The sequence below is a fragment of the Podarcis tiliguerta genome (genome assembly GCF_965153285.1).
Source record: "Podarcis tiliguerta genome assembly, chromosome: 12".
Classification (NCBI taxonomy): Eukaryota; Metazoa; Chordata; class Lepidosauria; order Squamata; family Lacertidae; genus Podarcis; species Podarcis tiliguerta.
This window is the reverse complement of record NC_139545.1, coordinates 56,212,188-56,232,368: the sequence shown is the minus strand read 5'-3', so window position 1 is coordinate 56,232,368 and position 20,181 is coordinate 56,212,188. Positions and strand designations below refer to the sequence as shown.

At 48.8% G+C, this 20,181-nt stretch overlaps 1 protein-coding gene across 2 annotated transcripts; it reads right to left on the bottom strand.

The window, feature by feature from the left end:
• Positions 1–217: 217 nt before the first annotated feature.
• On the bottom strand, positions 218–20,092 carry LOC310660932 (zinc finger protein 783-like). 2 transcript variants are annotated; one of them, XM_083406517.1, is made up of 8 exons: positions 19,268–20,091; positions 15,821–16,198; positions 11,255–11,381; positions 9,327–9,446; positions 8,214–8,321; positions 6,925–7,047; positions 3,414–3,512; positions 218–1,975 (listed from the first exon to the last, which is right to left on the bottom strand). In XM_083406517.1, the coding sequence occupies exons 1-8, from the start codon at positions 19,292–19,294 to the stop codon at positions 1,266–1,268; spliced, it is 1,692 nt and encodes a 563-aa protein (XP_083262643.1). In that variant the 5' UTR covers positions 19,295–20,091; the 3' UTR covers positions 218–1,265. The 2 variants fall into 2 exon arrangements, with proteins under 2 accessions (XP_083262643.1, XP_083262644.1); XM_083406518.1 differs by lacking the exon at positions 6,925–7,047 and having other exon boundaries at positions 19,268–20,092.
• Between the last annotated feature and the right edge of the window lie 89 nt (positions 20,093–20,181).

Below are 20,181 nucleotides of genomic sequence, written 5' to 3'. Positions count from 1 at the left end.
TTTTGCATAAAGAATATAAAAAGTTTGGAGAGCTATTCTGCCTGACCTCCGGGTGCTAGTTTTCTGCGCTAAATTCTCCACCTTCGTCAGTATCTTACCAAGACTCAAATAAGTTGAAGCACATATGCCAGTGTTTTTGAACGTATTTAAGCTGCAAGACAAGCGGAAAACGGAACTTGTTTCAAGCAAGCGACAGGCTCTGGAGAAAACTCCACGCTTGCAGCCAGGGGTGGTTTATTATTTAGGGAGCACTTTAAACCGTATACAAAAACCAGAGCACCAAACTGGTCCTGCCCCACACACTTATTATCTTAAAGAAAACAAGCTGCTGCGAAAATCCTGGGAAGATTGTAAACCCGTTATGCGGAAAAGGACAGCGCACCTGAACTGGACAGACGGATGAGATAGGCAACACTGGGAGAAAGAAAATGTCTACATGCCAAGGGAGGGAAGCAATGAACTGCTGGAGGGCAAGCAGAGGCCAAGGGTTTGGTAGAGATGCTCTTAACGGTGGGGAGTGGTACCCGAGGGGCTCTCGAACAGCGTAAGAGGGTCTTCCCCAACTCTGGAGCCCTCCAGTGGTTTCAAACTACAACTCCCATCAGCACCGCCAGCTGATGGGAGTTGTAGTTCAGAACCGCTGGAGAAGGCTAGAATGAATGCAGCTAGCAGGCCCATCTGCATTCGGGCTTGGAAACTACAGAGCCATGGCTAAGAGACTCTGGGAAGAAGGAGCCAGCCACCCACCCACCCACCTACCCAACCGTCTTGGCAGGATGACAAGAAGTGGACTACAGCACCAGCCAGGGAACCCCCTAGGGAAGCCTCAGAGGAGGAAGGGTCAGAGCCCAGAGAGTGGTGGAGGGACACGGAGGACAGGTCAGAGGGGGAAGGACAGGAGGAATGGTTGGAGGCAGAAGAAGCAACAGGCTTTAGTGAGCAAGATGACCCAGGTGCAGAAAGCAGTTCAGACTCAGATGATGAAGCAGAGGGGGCAAAAGCACCCCAGAAGCTTGCCGCTCCTGCTGTACTAAGCTCCCTGCCTTTGTCTCCAAGGACACGGACAGCTATGTGTGTAGCAGAACAAAGGGCACAGATTCCCTTCCCTCCGGTGTAGGCTGCTTGGAAAACAGGAGAGACTTGGGGAGGGGGCAGCAGAGGGCAGAGACCATTCCCAGCAACTGCAATGACGGGAGGCGTTGCCGAGCTGTAAAGAAACAAATACACCACTGAACTGTGCGCTGAGCAACACCTGAGCCAGCACATTAATTTTCCACTCGGACGTCCCCTTCCGTGCCCTCAGGTACCCGGGCCAAGCCTGCCTGTCCCTGCTGCTGCTCCTCAGCGCTATGAACCCTCCAATGGTCCTTCAGCGACTTTTTCCTCCGAAACCTCTTCCCACACTGGGCGCAGGCGTAGGGCCGCTCCCCGGTGTGGGTGCGCTGGTGCTCCTGCAGGTGGTGCTTGCAGATGAAGTCCTTGCCGCACTCGGCGCAGTGGTAAGGCCTCTCGCCCGTGTGCAGGCGCAGGTGGGGCACCAGGTGCTGCTTGCGCACGAAGCCCTTCCCGCACACGGAGCACCGGTAAGGCCTCTCGCCCGTGTGGATCATGCGGTGCCGCACCAGCTCCGAGGGGGAGCTGAAAGCCGTCCCGCAGAACGAGCACTCGTACTGCTTCCGTTTCTGGTGGTTCATTTGGTGCATCTGGAGGCTCAGCAACAGGCTGAAAGTCTTGCCGCAGTCCGCGCAGCGGTGCGGACGCTCCACCGCCGCTTCCGGCGTGCCCCTGGCCGAGGGAGAGCCAGGGTGCCTCCCGTTGCAGGCGCCGCGGAGGCCGGGGAGGGGCCGGCTCTCGCCAATGGCGCCGTTCAGAATGGGCGCCACCGAGCCCCCGGGGAGGAAGAGCAGGAGGGGCGGGTTGGCAGGGTCTTCCTCGCTCGGCGCTTCCTCCGGGTGCGGCTGGGCTCTGGCGTTAGCTGGGTGGCAAGGAAGAGAGAGGAAAGGGTTTGGTGTAACCATCGTATTGAAAGTTTTTTTAGCGTACAGTGGTACCCCGCAAGACGAATACCTCGGAAGACGAAAAACTCGCTAGACGAAAGGGTTTTTCGTTTTCTGAGGTGATTCGCAAGACGGATTTTCCAAAGGGCTTGCTTCGCTAGACGAAACAGCCCTGCCTCTCCTGTCAGGGCAACGGTCACTGCACGCACGCACGCTCGCTTCCCCGCTCCTCCGGCTCCCTCCCACCTTCCGGCTGACGACTCCTCCGGCTCCCTCCGACCTTCCGGCTGCCTCGCGCCGCTGCCCACCGCCCTCGCGCACTCTTCTCAGAGAGCCGTTGCCGCCAGCAGCCAGTGTTGCAGCCAGAGTCGCGCTCCTGAGCCCCGCCGCCCTCCAGCAGCCGCGTCGCGCGGTGGCCACAAGGCGCGGGTGAGTCCAAGGTACCAGCTGCGGCAGCTGCCCTGCTTCTCCCCGCCCCTCCCCGCCGTTGTTAGTGTTTAACTGCAGTGGTGCTTCGCAAGACGAAGAAACTCGCTCAACGAAAGAACTCGCAGAACGAATTAATTTCGTCTTGCGAGGCACCACTGTATTATTAAACACTGACATTGAAACTCTTTCCCTTTCCTCCTGCGTGCTAGATAGCAGCCGGGGGGTGATCGGGGGGGGGGGGGCAAGAATTCAAAAATCATTTAGACAATCCCCAGGGCTAGCTGGCTGAAGTGGTCCTACTTGGGCCAGTGAGGAGGCCAGGGGAGAATTAGCGGTGGGGTCTCAGAGTGGGTGATCTTCATAAAAGGGGAGGGGGGAAGAGAAGGGAAATAAAAAATCAGTCTGAATTCAAATTAAAGGCCAGGCGGAATAGCTCTGTCTTACAGGCTCTGCGGAAGGAAGTTCAATCCTGCAGGGCCCTGGTCTCCTGGAACAGAGCATTCCACCAGGTCGGAGTCATCACTGAGAAGGCCCTGGCCCTGGTGGAGGATAATCTGACTTCCTTAGGGCCCAGGACCTCTAAACTATGATTATTCATGGACCTTAAGGTCCTCTGCGGGGCATACCAGGAGAGGCGGTCCCGTAAATACAAGGGCCCTAAGCCACAAAGGCCTTTAAAGGTCAAAACCAGCGCCTTAAACCTGACCCGATACCGGGAGCCAGTGCAACTAATCTCTACACCACAGCGGCCCCTAACCACTCTGCGCCACGTTAGGCCTGTAGGCTGGCAGATGCTTCCCCACTGCCCAAAGAGGCATGAGTGGAATTGCAGAGTTGTAAGGGATCATCTAGTCCAACAGGAATCTCAACAGATGGTCCCCCATCCGATTTGTAACCACGCTGGACTCTGCTTAGCATTGCAAACGTGCTGGCGGTTTGTAGCTGTTTGGCCTTGCTGCCTTACCCTTGCTTAAGTCTCCTACTCACCATTACAAGCGCTTTGAGGGCTGTTTCCTCCATCCCTCCCTGCGGGAGTCTCCTCCTGTTTGACCCACGAAACTGCATCCGACCTGGAAGCCGGTGACCCTGTCGAGAGCGAGGGGGAAAGGGAGATTTATTTATTTTTTTAAAATCGTTTTTATTAATGCTCCAATAAAAAACATCCAATCATAATCCAATTAAAATAAAAAATAAAATAAAAAAGACCAAATTAACATCCAAATTATAATGATTCATTTTTCGGGACTTCCTATAGTTTGGACCTCTGAAGCCTACCGTATTTTTTGCTCTATAAGACTCACTTTTTCCCTCCTAAAAAGTAAGGGGAAATGTGTGTGCATCTTATGGAGCGAATGCAGGCTGCGCAGCTATCCCAGAAGCCAGAACAGCAAGAGGGATTGCTGCTTTCACTGCGCAGCGATCCCTCTTACTGTTCTGGCTTCTGAGATTCAGAATATATTTTTTTTCTTGTTTTCCTCCTCCAAAAACTAGGTGCGTCTTGGGGTCTGGTGCGTCTTGTAGAGCGAAAAATACGGTATCTCCAAATCTAAGTCCTGCCTCTCCTCCTCCTCCTTTCCATATTTTCCACATCTCGATTTTAACATTTTGGGAAAGGGAGACTGGAGTTGCTTTGAAAGCCAGCTTCCCCCCGTTGCTCCGCCCAGATCAAATAGATCAATAAACACCCACCCATGTCATCCTCCATATTGAGATGCCAGATTACTGCCTTCTTAACCACTGGACCCAACCTTGGTCTCGCCCGCTGCATCCGCCGGAGCCTGTCTTCGCATGCAGGGCAAGCCCCTAACTCACGAAGGGCTTGAGACACATCGGCTGCCCTCACCTGGTTTAGCCGGACATTTGGTCATTTCCCAAGTTGTTTACACTGCCGCATGCTGACAGCTTCTAGAAGCCCCAGGTGAGAGCTTGAGTGCAGATCGGGGACCAAAGGAGAAAAAACTACCCCAAAAGGAGCACGACGTCGTATCTCCCACCAGTGGTACTACCCCTCCCCTATGTCAGCATTTTCATTCTCCCGTTGCTGGATATGTGATTGTTACATCACATGTCTGTGTTTACTTTCCAGGCTTGGGAAGTGTGAGAATGGAAGTCAGTCTTATCTCTTCCACTGGGTTGTACAGTCATACCTTGGGTTACAGCCACTTCAGGTCACGTTTTTTCGGGTTATGCACCCGCCGAAACCCAGAAGTACCAGAACGGGTACTTTCGGTCAGTGGCGTAGCGTGGGTTGTCAGCACCCGGGGCAAGGCAAGTAATTTGCGCCCCCTAACCCGGGGCAAGGCAAGTAATTTGCGCCCCCCCCCCCGCTGCACTGTCCCTCCCCCAGATAGTCCCTCGCTCTCTCTCCGCACCACACCGCACGCCTGGCACCCTCCCCTCCACAGTGGGCGGCGACCCGGCGGCTCGGATCGGATTTGCACAGCCAGCACTGCAGTGAGAGAGAGTGAGTGAGCCAGGTAGGGGCAGAGAGCTGCGAGTGCGAGCGCCCCCCCCCCCGATGTTGCGGCCAGCCACCCCTGCACCCCCCACGCTACGCCACTGCTTCCAGTTCCAGCAGTCACGCATGCACAGAACTGCTAAAGTGCGCTTTGCACATGCGCAGAAGCGCCGAATCGCAACCCGCACATGCGCAGAAGCGCCGCTGCAGGTTGCAAATGCTGCGGGTTGCGAGCATGCATCCAGCACGGATCACGCTCACAACCCGAGCGCCCACTCTACTTTTGTACTTTTTCTCTCTCTTCGAGAAGATGTGAGAGGACGCCATTATTGCTTTGTCCTGTATATGTTGCTTAATAAATTACTTTGAATGCCACACCTAAGCTCCACGTCGTTTCGGCTATATTCTGCTGATACCTTCATATCTTTGGATATGTGACGCTGCTGCGCACCGGGACTGAAGATTTATGACATCCCGGGCTGCGCTTCATAAGGAAGACGCCCGGAGAGGTTTGTCTCGATCCGAGGGCTGCGTGTGCCCCCAGGCGTGTTCCAACACCCTAAAGCCCCAAACACCCCTGGAAGGTACCAGTTTAATAAAATTGTAGGGTTGAAAGGGACCCCAGGAGTCATCTACAACTCCCTGCACTGCAGTATATAACAGCAACAACAACAACAACTTATTTTTACGGCCTAGGACCCTCGTACCTATGGGACCGCCCCTCCTGGTATGTCCCACAGAGGAACTTACGGTCTTCAAACAAAAACATCCTGAAGATCCCGGGCCACAGGGAGGTTAGGCTGGTCTCAACCAGAGCCAGGGCTTTTTCGGCCGTGGCCCCGATCCGGTGGAACGCTCTGTCACAAGAGACTAGGGCCCTGTTGGACTTGACATCTTTCTGCAGGGCCTGCAAGATGGAGCTGTTCTGCCAGGACTTTGGTCGGGGTTCAGTCTGACTCCCTCTCTCCTTTCATAAGAACTTGCATGAAAGTGGCCCCCCAATTTTTCTCACAGGCCCATATAAGTTCAGCACAAACAGTTGGGCCTGGTGAGCATTTAAGGTCCCCAACCCTAATCTGCGGGTTGCCATCTGATTGGATTTTATTCTGATCCTGATCTGATTTGAGGATGTATTTTAATTGATTGTCTGGTTTTATGTTAATGTGTTATACATTTGATGTTAGCCGCTCTGAGCCCGGCTTCGGCTGGGGAGGGCGGGATATAAACAAAATGTATTATTATTATTATTATTATTATTATTATTATTATTATTATTATTAATACCCCGCCCACCTGGCTGGATTTCCCCAACCACTCTGGATGGGTCCCAACAAAATATTAAAAACAGGCTAAGACATCGAACATTAAAAACTTCCCTAAACAGGGCTGCCTTCAGATGTCTTCTAAAAGTCAGTTGTTTATCTCCTTAACATCTGATGGGAGGGCGTTCCACAGGGCGGGTGCCACTACCGAGAAGGCCCTCTGCCTGGTTCCCTGTAGCTTTGCTTCTTGCAATGAGGGAACTGCCAGAAGGCCCTCGGCGCTGGACCTCAGTGTCCGGGCAGAACGATGGAGGTGGAGATGCTCCTTCAGGTATACTGGACCGAGGCCGTTTAGGGCTTGAAAGGTCAGCCCCAACACTTTGAAATTATTTCACAAACTAAGAAATCCAATCGTCCACGTTGCTTCCTTTTTTTTTTTTTTTTACAGCTGATGTTTAAATAATGTACCATACAATGCAAATATACAGTTCCAAGGTTGCCCCCAGGCAGCAGGAAGATTTCTTTGAGCCATCGCAATGTACATTAAAATGCTGCAAAGTTTCGGCCTTGAAATGGAACTAAAATGCCCCACCCTGGTCAGTAATTCTCAAAAAGTTTTTTTTGTGAATTGCTTGAAACTTCCTGAAGTGTGGAAGGCCCTTGCCAGAGGTGCTGGGTCCCTAAGCTGAGCGCCAATGCCCCCTCCCCCCGCTCTTACAGTTCTGCTGCATGAGCTGCTTTGAATCTGGGGTGCGTCCCCCGAAATCTCATCGCTCACCTGCGTTGTCTGAAGTAGAGCCCTTGTGAGTTTCTGCTTCCAAGTTGCCCCCCTGCAGGGACTCACAGGGGTTGGCTCCTTCTGCGTCGCTCGGTAAAGTATCCAGTCCAGAAACCGTATAATCTGTTGGGGAGCCGAGCAGCAGAGTTAAGATCCTTATTGTGCTATCACTGTTTTGTTTTCAACTCCTTTCAATATATTTAAGGAATCACAGCACAATGATGTACAAGAATACAGAAAGAAATGAAGGAAGACAATCCAACGGAAGTAAAATTCAACATGCACACAAAATGCAAATTTGGGTTGTTTCAGTCACAATCCCTTCACACAGGGAAAGAATTTTATTCAGCTGCTGAATATGGCGGCAACATCGCCACCAATCATCTGCTACGACCCCAAGGTCTGATTCCTGGTCCATCACTGCCAGTTGAGGCTCCATGAGTGAATAATAATAATAATAATAATAATAATAATAATAATAATAATAATTTATTTATACCCCGTCCATCTGGCTGGGTTCTGGCAGAGGGCCTTCTCGGTGGTGGCACCCGCCCTGTGGAACGCCTTCCCATCAAATGTCAAGGAAATAAACAACTGTCTGACTTTTGGAAGACATCTGAAGGCAGCTCTGTTTAGGGAAGCTTTTAATGTTTAGTAGGTTATTGTATTTTAGTGTTTTGTTGGAAGCCGCCCAGAGTGGCTGGGGAAACCCAGCCAGATGGGCAGGGTATAAATAATAAATTATTATTATTATTATTATTATTATTATTATTAGGTGCTGCCACACTAAAAGATCTGAGTTCTTACAGATGCGGAAAGCGAGTATTGTGTGAACCCTGTAGTAGTCTCTCTCAGATGGACATTTTGGGCAGGGTGTTAGGGTTAGAGGGAAAATAGGATGCCTGGGCTTCTCAGACCCCCTTACGCCATATCCCATAGAGTCAGTTTCTCTTTGGCTGTACTGAATCTCAGCTAAGACGCCTTACTTGGTCTAGACATTTTCACAATAACGCGCAATGTGGAGACACCTTCCTCAGATGACTAGAGGATGGTGCTGACAACGCCAAGGTTGCAGGTTCGAAGCTGCAAGTTCCTGCATTGCAGGGGGTTGGACTAGATGACCGTTCGGTCCCTTCCAACTCTACAATTCTACGAGATAAATATAAGTGGAGAGATAGAGCTACGCAGCAGCCAGGAAAGGAAGCCTCAATACGGATCACCTAAAAACGGAACAAGCCTCTTGTGATGGCATGGGCAAACAGCTGTTGTGGTGCTTTCAACATACTCACAGTTGCAGGTACTTTGACAGAGGGCTCCGTCCTGGCCATTGCCCTTGCTACACAATTCCTCCTCCTGCTTAATCCACGAAATAATATCTGTCCTGGAAATGGGAGATTCTGTTTCCGGGAGATGAGAGAGAGAAAGAAAGAGAGGTTTGACCTTTCCTATGTATTCCTGGTTTATCTGAAATCTCAAAACGCAGCCTGCTTGTACCCTCCTGGGCAAAACAAAGGCGGCATTTTTTCATCTCCGCCAAGCTAAGCAGTTACCTCTCTCGCCCTGACTTAGCCACTGTGATCCACGCGACGGTCACCTCCAGACTGGATTATTGTAACTCGCTCTACGTGGGGCTGCCCTTGAAGCTGACCCAGAAACTCCAGCGGGTGCAGAATGCCGCAGCGAGACTCCTTATGGGGTCCTCGCCACAGGATCACATTCATCCGGTGCTATACCAGCTGCACTGGCTCCCGGTGGAGTACAGGATCAGGTTTAAGGTGCTGGTTTTCATCTTTAAAGCCCTATACGGCCTAGGACCCTCGTACCTACGGGACCGCCTCTCCTGGTAAGTCCCAAGGAGGACCTTGCTCGGTCCCAGCTCCTGCCAATCTAGCAGTTCGAAAGCACGTCCAGGTGCAAGTAGATAAATAGGTACCACTCCGGCGGGAAGGTAAACGGCGTTTCCGTGCGCTGCTCTGGTTTGCCAGAAGCGGCTTAGTCATGCTGACCACATGACCCGGAAGCTGTACGCCGGCTCCCTCGGCCAATAAAGCGAGATGAGCGGCGCAACCCCAGAGTCCGCCACGACTGGACCTTATGGTCAGGGGTCCCTTTATCTTTTAGGGCGGTTCTTGGGGTGAACAAGGGGTTAAGCTGTTAAAAGGGGGCCAGGGTTGCTGGCAGTTCCCAAGATTTGTGCTGCTTTGCTCCCAACGTAATATCTCCTTTAAGTGAAGCATTTCCAGAAACTGGTCACTCCCTTCCATCTACACATGAGCAGCAAGACGTTACTGCTGGAAGATCCCAAAAGGGGAACAGCGATTTCCCCTGGGATGCTTTGGAAAGGACAGAATCACACACACACAAAACACACAGCAAGCAATTCTCAATTTAAAATTTGATACCTGTTTTGGAATCGGACGAAGGTTCCTGAGCACGTTCTTCTGAGTTTTTCTGGCCCAGAATGTCAGCAGCACCTTCTTGCGCAGTACAGGTGAAATTCTCCAGTTTAGAAACGGCAAGATCTGGTCAAAGGAGACAGGGAAGGGAGAACACTGCCGTTACGAAGATCCCATTAAAGGGCAGTGTTTTATTTTTAAGAGACGCCATCCTAAATTAAAATTACCAGTTCCATTTACAATGCCTCTCAAAGCAATCTCACAGTATGATGAAGCATATATGCAACCATGGCATAGAGTTAAAAGTGGTTAGAAACAATTACATATATAATAATTAATAAATAATATGTATTTATTTATTTTTTATACCCCATCCTTCCCTGTTCAGAAAACCGGGCTCAGGGCGGCTAACAACAAATTTAAAACACTTAATTGATACAACAAAAAAACAGCATAAAATACAGTATAAAACGTACATAACAATAAATTCAGAATTCAAAAATCAATTTAGGGGGGGGGGGAATCCATCCAATAGACATTAGATGATCACCAGGGCTAGCTGGCTAAATTAGTTCTATTTGGGCCAGCGAGGAGAATTAGCGGTGGGATCCCAGAGCGGGTAATCTTCATAAAAGAGGAGAGGGAGGGAAGGAAGGGGAATAAAAGATCAGGCTAAGTTCAAATTGAAAGCCAGGCGGAATAGCTCTGCCTTACAGGCCCTGCGGAAGGAATAAATGCCAATTCCAATTCCGAAACTAGCTGGGATAGAAGTCTCGGCTGAGGAGGCTTATTGATAGAGGAGAGAATTCCGACAGGTACCAAAAAGTTAAGAGAGACAGTGCCCGCCTGATACATAACAGCAGGGAGTTTCAAAGGGAACTCTAAACCACTTTAGGAATGCAAAAGGATGGAGTGACATCCCTGGTTCATTCAGGAGGGCCTAGCCAGGGTGAACCACCCTAGGATCTTCGGATGAAAGGCAGTATACAAATTTTAATAATAATAATAAACCCCATATTCATGGCAAGAGAACCAGCTATGACCTGCAAGAGTAGCTTAGGGGTCATAGAATCATAGAGTTGGAAGAGACCACAAGGGCCATCGAGTCCAACCCCCTGCCAAGCAGGAAACACCATCAGAGCACTCCTGACATATGGTGGTCAAGCCTCTGCTTAAAGACCTCCAAAGAAGGAGACTCCACCACACTCCTTGGCAGCAAATTCCACTGTCAAACAGCTCTTACTGTCAGGAAGTTCTTCCTAATGTTTAGGTGGAATCTTCTTTCTTGTAGTTTGGATCCATTGCTCCGTGTCCACTTCTCTGGAGCAGCAGAAAACAACCTTTCTCCCTCCTCTAGGTGATATCCTTTTATATATTTGAACATGGCTATCATATCACCCCTTAACCTCCTCTTCTCCAGGCTAAACATGCCCAGCTCCCTTAGCCGTTCCTCATAAGGCATCGTTTCCAGGCCTTTGACCATTTTGGTTGCCCTCCTCTGGACACGTTCCAGTTTGTCAGTGTCCTTCTTGAACTGTGGTGCCCAGAACTGGACACAGTACTCCAGGTGAGGTCTGACCAGAGCAGAATACAGTGGCACTATTACTTCCCTTGATCTAGATGCTATACTCCTTTTGATGCAGCCCAGAATTGCATTGGTATTTTGGCCCACTGATTTATTTCATTTATTTCATCTCTTTCCTCCAAGGACCTCAAGGTTCCTCTCGTTCCCCATCTTATCCTCAAAACAGCCCAGCTGAGCGATAGGTTGGGCTGAGAGACAGCGGCTGGCCCAAAGTCGCCCAGTGAGCCTCATGGCAAAGCAGGGAGATTCGAACTCCAGACTCCCATGGTCTAGTCCGATGCTTTAACCACTACACCACACTGTTGCCACCCCGAAAGGGATCCCATGCAGAGCCGGCCCTGCTGCTTACCGAGGGAGATCAGAGACTCTCCGTTCCCCTTGGCCACGTTTTTATACAACGCCTTCTGCCAATCTTCTAGCCTCTCCCACTTCTCCCGGGAAAAGGGAGCCGAGCCATCGCCAAAAGCCGCTGAGACCTGGGGGATAACAACAAAGAACCAAACAATTTAACCCCTGTTGCAATCAATAGTCAATAATATCCAGGGCAACACGATGACCAAAGACAATGATACGATATCAATATACACTCTTTATATAATATGAAACATATGAAATCACATAAACAGAAAACTTACGAATCTCTGAAAGTCACAAAATATGCACTCTTAATGGATTCTCTTGAAAACATAAAACCAAATAAACATAAGTCTCTGAAAATCTTTGAAGACTATGCAAGTCTCTGAAAGAAGCAATATATCAGATTTTTATCTGGTGAAAAAAGGCTGTAAAGCTTTGTTTATGGCGTCCAACGCTGCCGAGGTAGTTCACAAACAGACGTATTGAACAGTGATTCCGGATATACCCACTGTTTCGTAGAATTCTTCAGCACAGCAGAAGGATACAGAAATGCATCAAAAACCCATCTATATGGTGAATGGTAAAGGATGAACAACAATTGCTAAGGAGCAGGCACTGTGGGTTAAACCAGAGAGCCTAGAACTTGCCGATCAGAAGGTCGGCGGTTCGAATACCCGCAATGGGGTGAGCTCCCGTTGCTCGGTCCCAGCTCCTGCCAACCTAGCAGTTCAAAATCACGTCAAAGTGCAAGTAGATAAATAGGTACCACTCCGGCGGGAAGGTAAACGACGTTTCCGTGCGCTGCTCTGGTTCGCCAGAAGCGGCTTAGTCATGCTGCCACATGACCCGGAAGCTGTACGCCGGCTCCCTCGGCCAATAAAGCAAGATGAGCACCACAACTCTAGAGTCGGCCACGACTGGACCTAATGGTCAGGGGTCCCTTTACCTTTACATGTGAAGAGATAGTGCGACTCATGCAATTAATATACACAGAACAATAATTATACATACTTTATCAACCTCCTGAGAAAAACACAAAACATTAAACAAAGCCACAGAGACTTGTTGAAGTACCCAGCCTAAAATGAACTTATAATGTCTGGTTTCAATAGATTTTTCAAATGCTTAACTCAGTCTTTTAGATACCGTATTTTGCGCTCTATAAGACACACCAGACCACAAGAAGCACCTAGTTTTTGGAGGAGGAAAACAAGAAAAAACATATTCTGAATCTCAGAAGCCAGAACAGCAAGAGGGATCGCTGCGCAGTGAAAGCAGCAATCCCTCTTGCTGTTCTGGCTTCTGGGATAGCTGCGCAGCCTGCATTCGCTCCATAAGACGCAGACACATTTCCCCTTACTTTTTAGGAGGGAAAAAGTGAGTCTTATAGAGCAAAAAATACAGGTAAGTTCATGACGATACCAACAAGAGGTAAGTTGGGTGTTATTCACAATACCGGGAGATGCTAGTGGAGTGGTAGACGGATGTTAATAAAGTTGTAGACAATGAAGTTGTAGACGACAGGGTGCCGGCGTTTTGCAAGTCTCTGTGGCTCTGTTTAATGTTTTGTATTTTTCTCAGAAGGTTGATAAAGTATGTATAATTATCGTTCTGTGTATATTAATCGCCAAGGTGTGGCATAAGTTTAAGCACTCCATGTGTGGAGCCCCTGACTTGGACCGTATTAAGAAAGTTTCAAGGATATCTGTGCAGGGAAAACTCAGCAGGAAACCCAGTCAGAAGGGCAGGGTAAAAATAATAAAATTATTACACTTTTCCTCTGGGAATGTGGCATAATTTCTACACGTGCGGGAAATACCTCTCTATGAGCCTGTATAATTCCTAGGCCTGTGGGATCCCCAGCTGCCTTAAACATCACAAAATCCAAGAAGATTGGAAGAAATTTAAAGACTATCTACAGAAATATTGTAAAATTAATGAATGTTAGAATGATGTTGGATTGAGGTTAAGGGTTTTTTTAGTAATAATATTATGAAGGAATATGAAAAAAATGGATTGTTAACAGGTGAAAATTAAAGTTATAATATATTAAGACCAAGATAAGGATAAAGGTAAAGAGGGAAAGGATTTGCTGAATAAATAAATTGAATTGGAATACAAAGAGGGGAGGTGTGGGGAGGTCCGGGAAACAAGCGAATGTAAGATATGTTATGAAAGATTGAACTGTTTTTAATTGCTTTTTTTATTATTATTATTGTATTTTTCTTTTTTTCTTTTTGTAATGCTTTGGAAAAATTTAGTAAAATATTATTTTAAAAAAATAACAATAAACATCACAAAATCCACCAGCGTCTGTTTTTATTGTAAATTCAAAGCTTGCTGAGGATGTTAGCACAGGTTCTTCATAGAATCGTACAATCGGAAGGGACCCTGAGCGTCATTCAGACCATGAAGGAATCTCAACTCAAGCATCCGAGACAGATGGCCATTCAGCCTTTTTATTCATTTAATTTTTAGTTTCTCAGCACAATAAGGGCTAACTTGTTTAGAAATAAACATTTGCACCATGCTTTTCTGCCGGACAGCCCCCAGTACCAAAGGGGCAACCCAACAAACAGAGCAATATAGATAGAATCAAAGAATAATTTTGTTATGTACTGAGTTGAATAGGATCCAAAAGGCAGCAGTCTGATTGGTCCTAGGACAATAGGATCCAGAATGCAGCAGTCTGATTGGTCCACAGGAGCCACCCAATCCAGCTCCAGGTGGAAGTGAATCCACAGCCTGATTGGCCTACAGGAGAATCCCAGAATTAGCCAGTCACATGGGGCCCATTGTGTAAATAATGTATATAAAGCAGACATTCTGGGGGAACTTCCATTCCTCCTCACCACTATGAGCTGAATAAAGAGCATGAAATCCACTCTCGACTCCGAGTATATTTCAAATTTCAAGAAGAATGGTTCAGAAAACATAAGCAGTCTTGGGGCCATGGGTTCGAGTCCTGCTTTGGGCAAAAGATTCCTGCATTGCAGGGGGTTGGAATAGATGATCCACGGGGTCCCTTCCTATGATTCTGTGTGCCGTGAGCTCCTTAGAGGAAAGCTGAGGTGTGAATCCAATAAATAAAATCACAGCCTGCTCCTTGACAGAACTTCTACTGCAGACGTCCCCAATTCTCTAGGTCTGTGCTTACCTTTTTTAAAAATAATAATAATAATTTTTATTGAATGGTTTTATATTACAAAAAACAATACAGCCATACTACCAATAAATATAATTAAGAAATAAAAAATTACATACATTGATATTTAGTTTATTTGTTATTTACCGTCTTATTTCCTCCCAAACATTGCATACAACCACACACATATGTGCAGACACCCACACAGAAAATGATAATAATGAAAGTAAACATTTTTCCCCTTTTATCTTCCAAAATCTTTTCTTCAACTTTGACTTCCTGTCAAGTCCCTTTGCATATGTTTTATCTTACATTCGAATGTACACAAAACAATAAACCTTTCTATATAATTTTTCTAATACAATCTGAAAACATAATAAATCCTTAATTGTAATCTACCTCCTTTTAGTTCCTTTATCACTCGGATGCTAGCACGGAGTCAAAACTATTATTGTATTTTTGAACATATTTTTTATAAACATCCCATTTTTCCGCTAATTTTTGCTTTGAGTTTCCTCTGAGTTTACTAGTCAGTTGAGCCGTCTCCACCAATTCCTGTAATTTGATTTGCCAATCTGTTATTTTTGGAGCCTCGTGATCTTTCCATCCCTTGGCCACAAGTATACGAGCCGCTGCGGTTGCAGACAAGAATACCGATTTTTTGGGATCTCTTTATCTAAAATACTTAATAGAAATGCCTCCAGTTTTTTAGTAAAAGTTATCCCCATCATCTTTTTTAATTCATCGTATATTTCCCCCCAAAAAATCTTAATCTTTCCACACTTCCACCACATGTGGATCATGTCACCGTTATTTCCTCCACATCTCCAGCAAGCATTTGCCAAATTTTTATACATTCTTGATCATCTGGAAGGAGTGAGGTACCACCTATGAGCCATTTTCATCATGCTCTCTCTTATATTATAAAAAGGTAAAGGTACCCCTGCCCGTAGGGGCCAGTCTTGACAGACTCTAGGGTTGTGCGCCCATCTCACTCAAGAGGCCGGGGGCCAGCGCTGTCCGGAGACACTTCCGGGTCACGTGGCCAGCGTGACATCGCTGCTCTGGCGAGCCAGTGCAGCACACGGAAACGCTGTTTACCTTCCCGCTAGTAAGCGGTCCCTATTTATCTACTTGCACTTTGACGTGCTTTCGAACTGCTAGGTTGGCAGGCGCTGGGACCAAACAGCAGGAGCGCACCCTGCCGCGGGGATTCGAACCGCCGACCTTTCGATCGGCAAGCCCTAGGCTCTGTGGCTTTTACCCACAGCGCCACCCGCGTCCCCTCTCTTATATTATAGCTGGCTGTAAATTTCAAATTTACCTTCCATACGTTTTCCCAATCTTTTAGCATAAGTGGACGGCCCACATCTTGAGCCCACTTTATCAATGAAGCCTGAGGTCTGTGCTTACCTTAGAAGCTCCTGCAGCCGCGCTCACAGGGACCTTCAGAAACCAGAAGTTCCCGTTCTTCAGGAGGTCCTCCATGGTCTCGAGCCTCTTCTGCAGCTGGCCATACTCCTGTAGGAGAGTCTCCAGCGCTGACCACCGGCTCTCCAGCTGGCTGCCCAGCTCGGCCACGGCCTTCTCGCAGTCCCCAAATCTCTTCTCGGCTGCCTCGGACCTCTGCTCCAAGCTGAGGAGCCGAAGGGCCTGAGCCTCCACCGTCCGCTCCACCGCCTGGACAGCGCCAACCACCGTCCACAGAGAAATCGTGGCCGTCTGCGCCTCTTTGGGGAAGGCGGCATCCACGACAGGAGCAGCCAGGACTTCTGAACTCCACCTTGAAGACTGGAAGGAAATAAAAAAATTGCCCAGTAGTACCTTGGAGACCAGGGACGCGGGTGGCGCTGTGGGTTAAACCACAGAGCCTAGGACTTGCCGATCAGAAGGTCGGCAGTTCGAATCCCCATGACGGGGTGAGCTCCCGTTGCTCGGTCCCTGCTCCTGCCAACCTAGCAGTTTGAAAGCACCTCAAAGTGCAAGTAGATAAATAGGTACCGCTCCGGCGGGAAGGTAAACGGCATTTCCGTGTGCTGCTCTGGTTCACCAGAAGCGGCTTAGTCATGCTGGCCACATGACCCAGAAGCTGTACGCCGGCTCCCTCGGCCAATAAAGCGAGATGAGCGCCGCAACCCCAGAGTTGGCCACGACTGGACCTAATGGTCAGGGGTCCCTTTACCTTTACTTTACCTTAGAGATCAACTATGCTTGTTCTGGGTATAAGCTTATACCCAGAACAAACTTAGTTAGTCAGTCAGTCAGCCAGTTTTATTGCACATAGCCAAAGGCTGCCGCAATGTACACAATTAAAATCGTTCAACAATTAAAAATATAGTGGATTGATACAAAATACTTGAAACATTTATATTATCAAAACATTACCTACTCTAAACAGAGCTATAAAAGTACCTTAATATACAAGTTAAGACATTAAACAATAAAATTTGTAAGCTAAAATTATCACATGGCCACTAATATATTAAAAAATAATGTTAATTAATACAATGTGCAATTATATTCGGAGTTTGGGGATAAAGATAGACTAGCTTGAGGTAAAGGTAAAGGTACCCCTGCCCGTACGGGCCAGTCTTGACAGACTCTAGGGTTGTGCGCTCATTTCACTCTAGAGGCCGGGAGCCAGCGCTGTCCGCAGACACTTCCGGGTCACGTGGCCAGCGTGACATCGCAGCTCTGGCGAGCCAGAGCCGCACACGGAAACGCCGTTGACCTTCCCGCTGGTAAGCGGTCCCTATTCATCTACTTGCACCCGGGGGTGCTTTCAAACTGCTAGGTTGGCAGGCGCTGGGACCGAACGACAGGAGCGCACCCCGCCGCGGGGATTCGAACCGCCGACCTTTCGATCAGCAAGTCCTAGGCGCTGAGGCTTTAACCCACAGCGCCACCTGCGTCCCATAGCTTGAGGTAGATAGGGTCAAATAAACTCATCTCCTTTACAGCTGGTAATCTTGGCTATCTTGGCTATATAATTTGCTCTAATTTTCCTAGCGGCAGTTGCAAAGAGTGCTACACGCCAGGTCACATACTTCTCTGTGTCTGCGAGGAGATATAAAATCATGTCAGAGAGGTTCCAGAACAAACTCAGTTGGTCTGTATTTTGCTCTGGTCAGACCTCACCTGGAGTACTGTGTCCAGTTCTGGGCACCACAGTTCAAGAAGGACACTGACAAACTGGAACGTGTCCAGAGGAGGGCAACCAAAATGGTCAAAGGCCTGGAAACGATGCCTTATGAGGAACGGCTAAGGGAGCTGGGCATGTTTAGCCTGGAGAAGAGGAGGTTAAGGGGTGAGATGATAGCCATGTTCAAATATAGAAAAGGATGTCACCTAGAGGAGGGAGAAAGGTTGTTTTCTGCTGCTCCAGGGAAGCGGACACGGAGCAATGGATCCAAACTACAAGAAAGAAGATTCCACCTAAACATTAGGAAAACTTCCTGACAGTAAGAGCTGTTTGACAGTGGAATTTGCTGCCAAGGAGTGTGGTGGAGTCTCCTTCTTTGGAGGTCTTTAAGCAGAGGCTTGACAACCATATGTCAGGAGTGCTCTGATGGTGTTTCCTGCTTGGCAGGGGGTTGGACTCGATGGCCCTTGTGGTCTCTTCCAACTCTATGATTCTATGATTCTATGGTCTCTTGGGTGCTACTGGACAATTTTTTTATCTATTTCGACTGCATCAGATCAACACAGCTACCTACCTGAATCAAGGATGGAAGGAGTGAGGGGGTGGTCTCATAACTCACCAAGGCAGTCCTTGCCAACCGGGTGCCGTCAAGTTGTTCTAAACTACAATTCCCATTAGCCCATGGCAGGACGGCACCCAGTTGGCAAGATCTGCAGCAAAATATCAGGTGAAAGGGAAATCATGCAGTTATCAACTATGGAACTCGCTTCCACAAGAGGTGCTGATGGAGTCCAACCTGCAGTGGCTTTACAGTGGAACCTTGGTTCTCAAACGGCTTAGTTGACGAACAAATTGGCTCCTGAACACTGAAAACCCGGAAGTAAGTGTTCCGGTTTCCAAATGTTTTTCGGAAGCCGAACGTCCGATGCGGCTGTCGGCTATTGTTTCCGGGGCGCCTGCGCCAATCAGAAGCCGCACCTTGGTTTTGAAAGCACGTCCAAGTGCAAGTAGATAAATAGGTACCACAATGGCGGGAAGGTAAACGGCGTTTCCGTGTGCTGCTCTGGTTCGCCAGAAGCGGCTTAGTCCTGCTGGCCACATGACCCAGAAGCTGTACCAGTAAAGCGAGATGAGCGCCGCAACCCCAGAGTCGTCCGCGACTGGACCTAATGGTCAGGGGTACATTTACCTTTACCTTCACCCAAAACAGGCTCCCAGAGCAACCGGCATGCAATCCATTAAAAAAAATATGACAGTCTCTGCCCGAAGGCTTGCAATATTCGGAAAACACGACACACAAGGAGTGAGGGACAAGGAGGGAAGAGGAAAATGAAGCTCAAGAGCCAGCACCCAGCTGTACGCCTGCTCCCTCGGCCAGTAAAGCGAGATGAGCACCGCAACCCCAGAGTCGGCCACGACTGGACCTGATGGTCAGGGGTCCCTTTACCTTTAAGCTATGTGCAAAATTAGTAACAATGCAAAATATCCGGGAAGCATTCAGGCTTGCAAAGGCGTCTGCAAACCGAGCAGTCTTAGCCAGGTGCCTGGGAAGCCTGAAACGTCGCTGTCTTTTTCTGTAGCCCCCCCCCCCCCGTGCACGTTGGCAGTGCAATATTTTGAATCATTCCCCCCCCCCCAACCCTTCTCCCAGGTGCGGCTCAGCTATCGCCCACCCCCAGCAAGAGCGCACCATCCCCTCCCTGCAAAACCAGCCTCACCTGGGCAGGAGGGAGCCATTCAGCCATGGTGCTGAGCCTTTTCTGGGCGCTGGATGGGGAAAGGGGTGTGCGCGTCTCCTTGCAGAGGAGCAAGCAGTGCACAGGATGTGATGGATGGATGCAAAGGAACCGGGAAGCTTGGAGAGGTTTGCTGGGAGGCAGGAAGGCGAGAGAGAAAAAGGGAGAGAGGCGAGGCTGCGGGGAAGCAGCGGAAGAAGCGACAGCTCCATCTATGGAGCGTCGCCTGAGCAGGGAGCGAGGAGGCTGCGCTGCTTCCCCACGTGCAAATCAATCAAAGCTGAGCCCTTTGTGCGCGCATGGCGCGGATATCGAAACAGCTGGCTGCAAAATCTGTTGTTTAGTCGAGTCCGCCTCTTCGTGACCCCCTGGACCAGAGCACGCCAGGCCCTCCTGTCTTCCACTGCCTCCCGCAGTTTGGTCAAACTCATGCTGGTAGCTTCGAGAACACTGTCCAACCATCTCGTCCTCTGTCGTCCCCTTCTCCTTGTGCCCTCCATCTTTCCCAACATCAGGGTCTTTTCCAGGGAGTCTTCTCTTCTCATGAGGTGGCCAAAGTCTTGGAGCCTCAGCTTCAGGATCTGTCCTTCCAGTGAGCACTCAGGGCTGTTTTCCTTCAGAATGGAGAGGTTTGATCTTCTTGCAGTCCATGGGACTCTCAGGAGTCTCCTCCAGCACCAGAATTCAAAAGCATCCATTCTTCGGCGATCAGCCTTCTTGATGGTCCAGCTCTCACTTCCATACATCACTACAGTGGTACCTCAGGTTACATATGCTTCAGGTTACAGACTCTGCTAACGCAGAAATAGTGCTTCAGTTTTAGAACTTTGCTTCAGGATGAGAACAATAAATCGTGCTCCTGCGGCGTGGCAGCAGCAGGAGTCCCCATTAGCTAA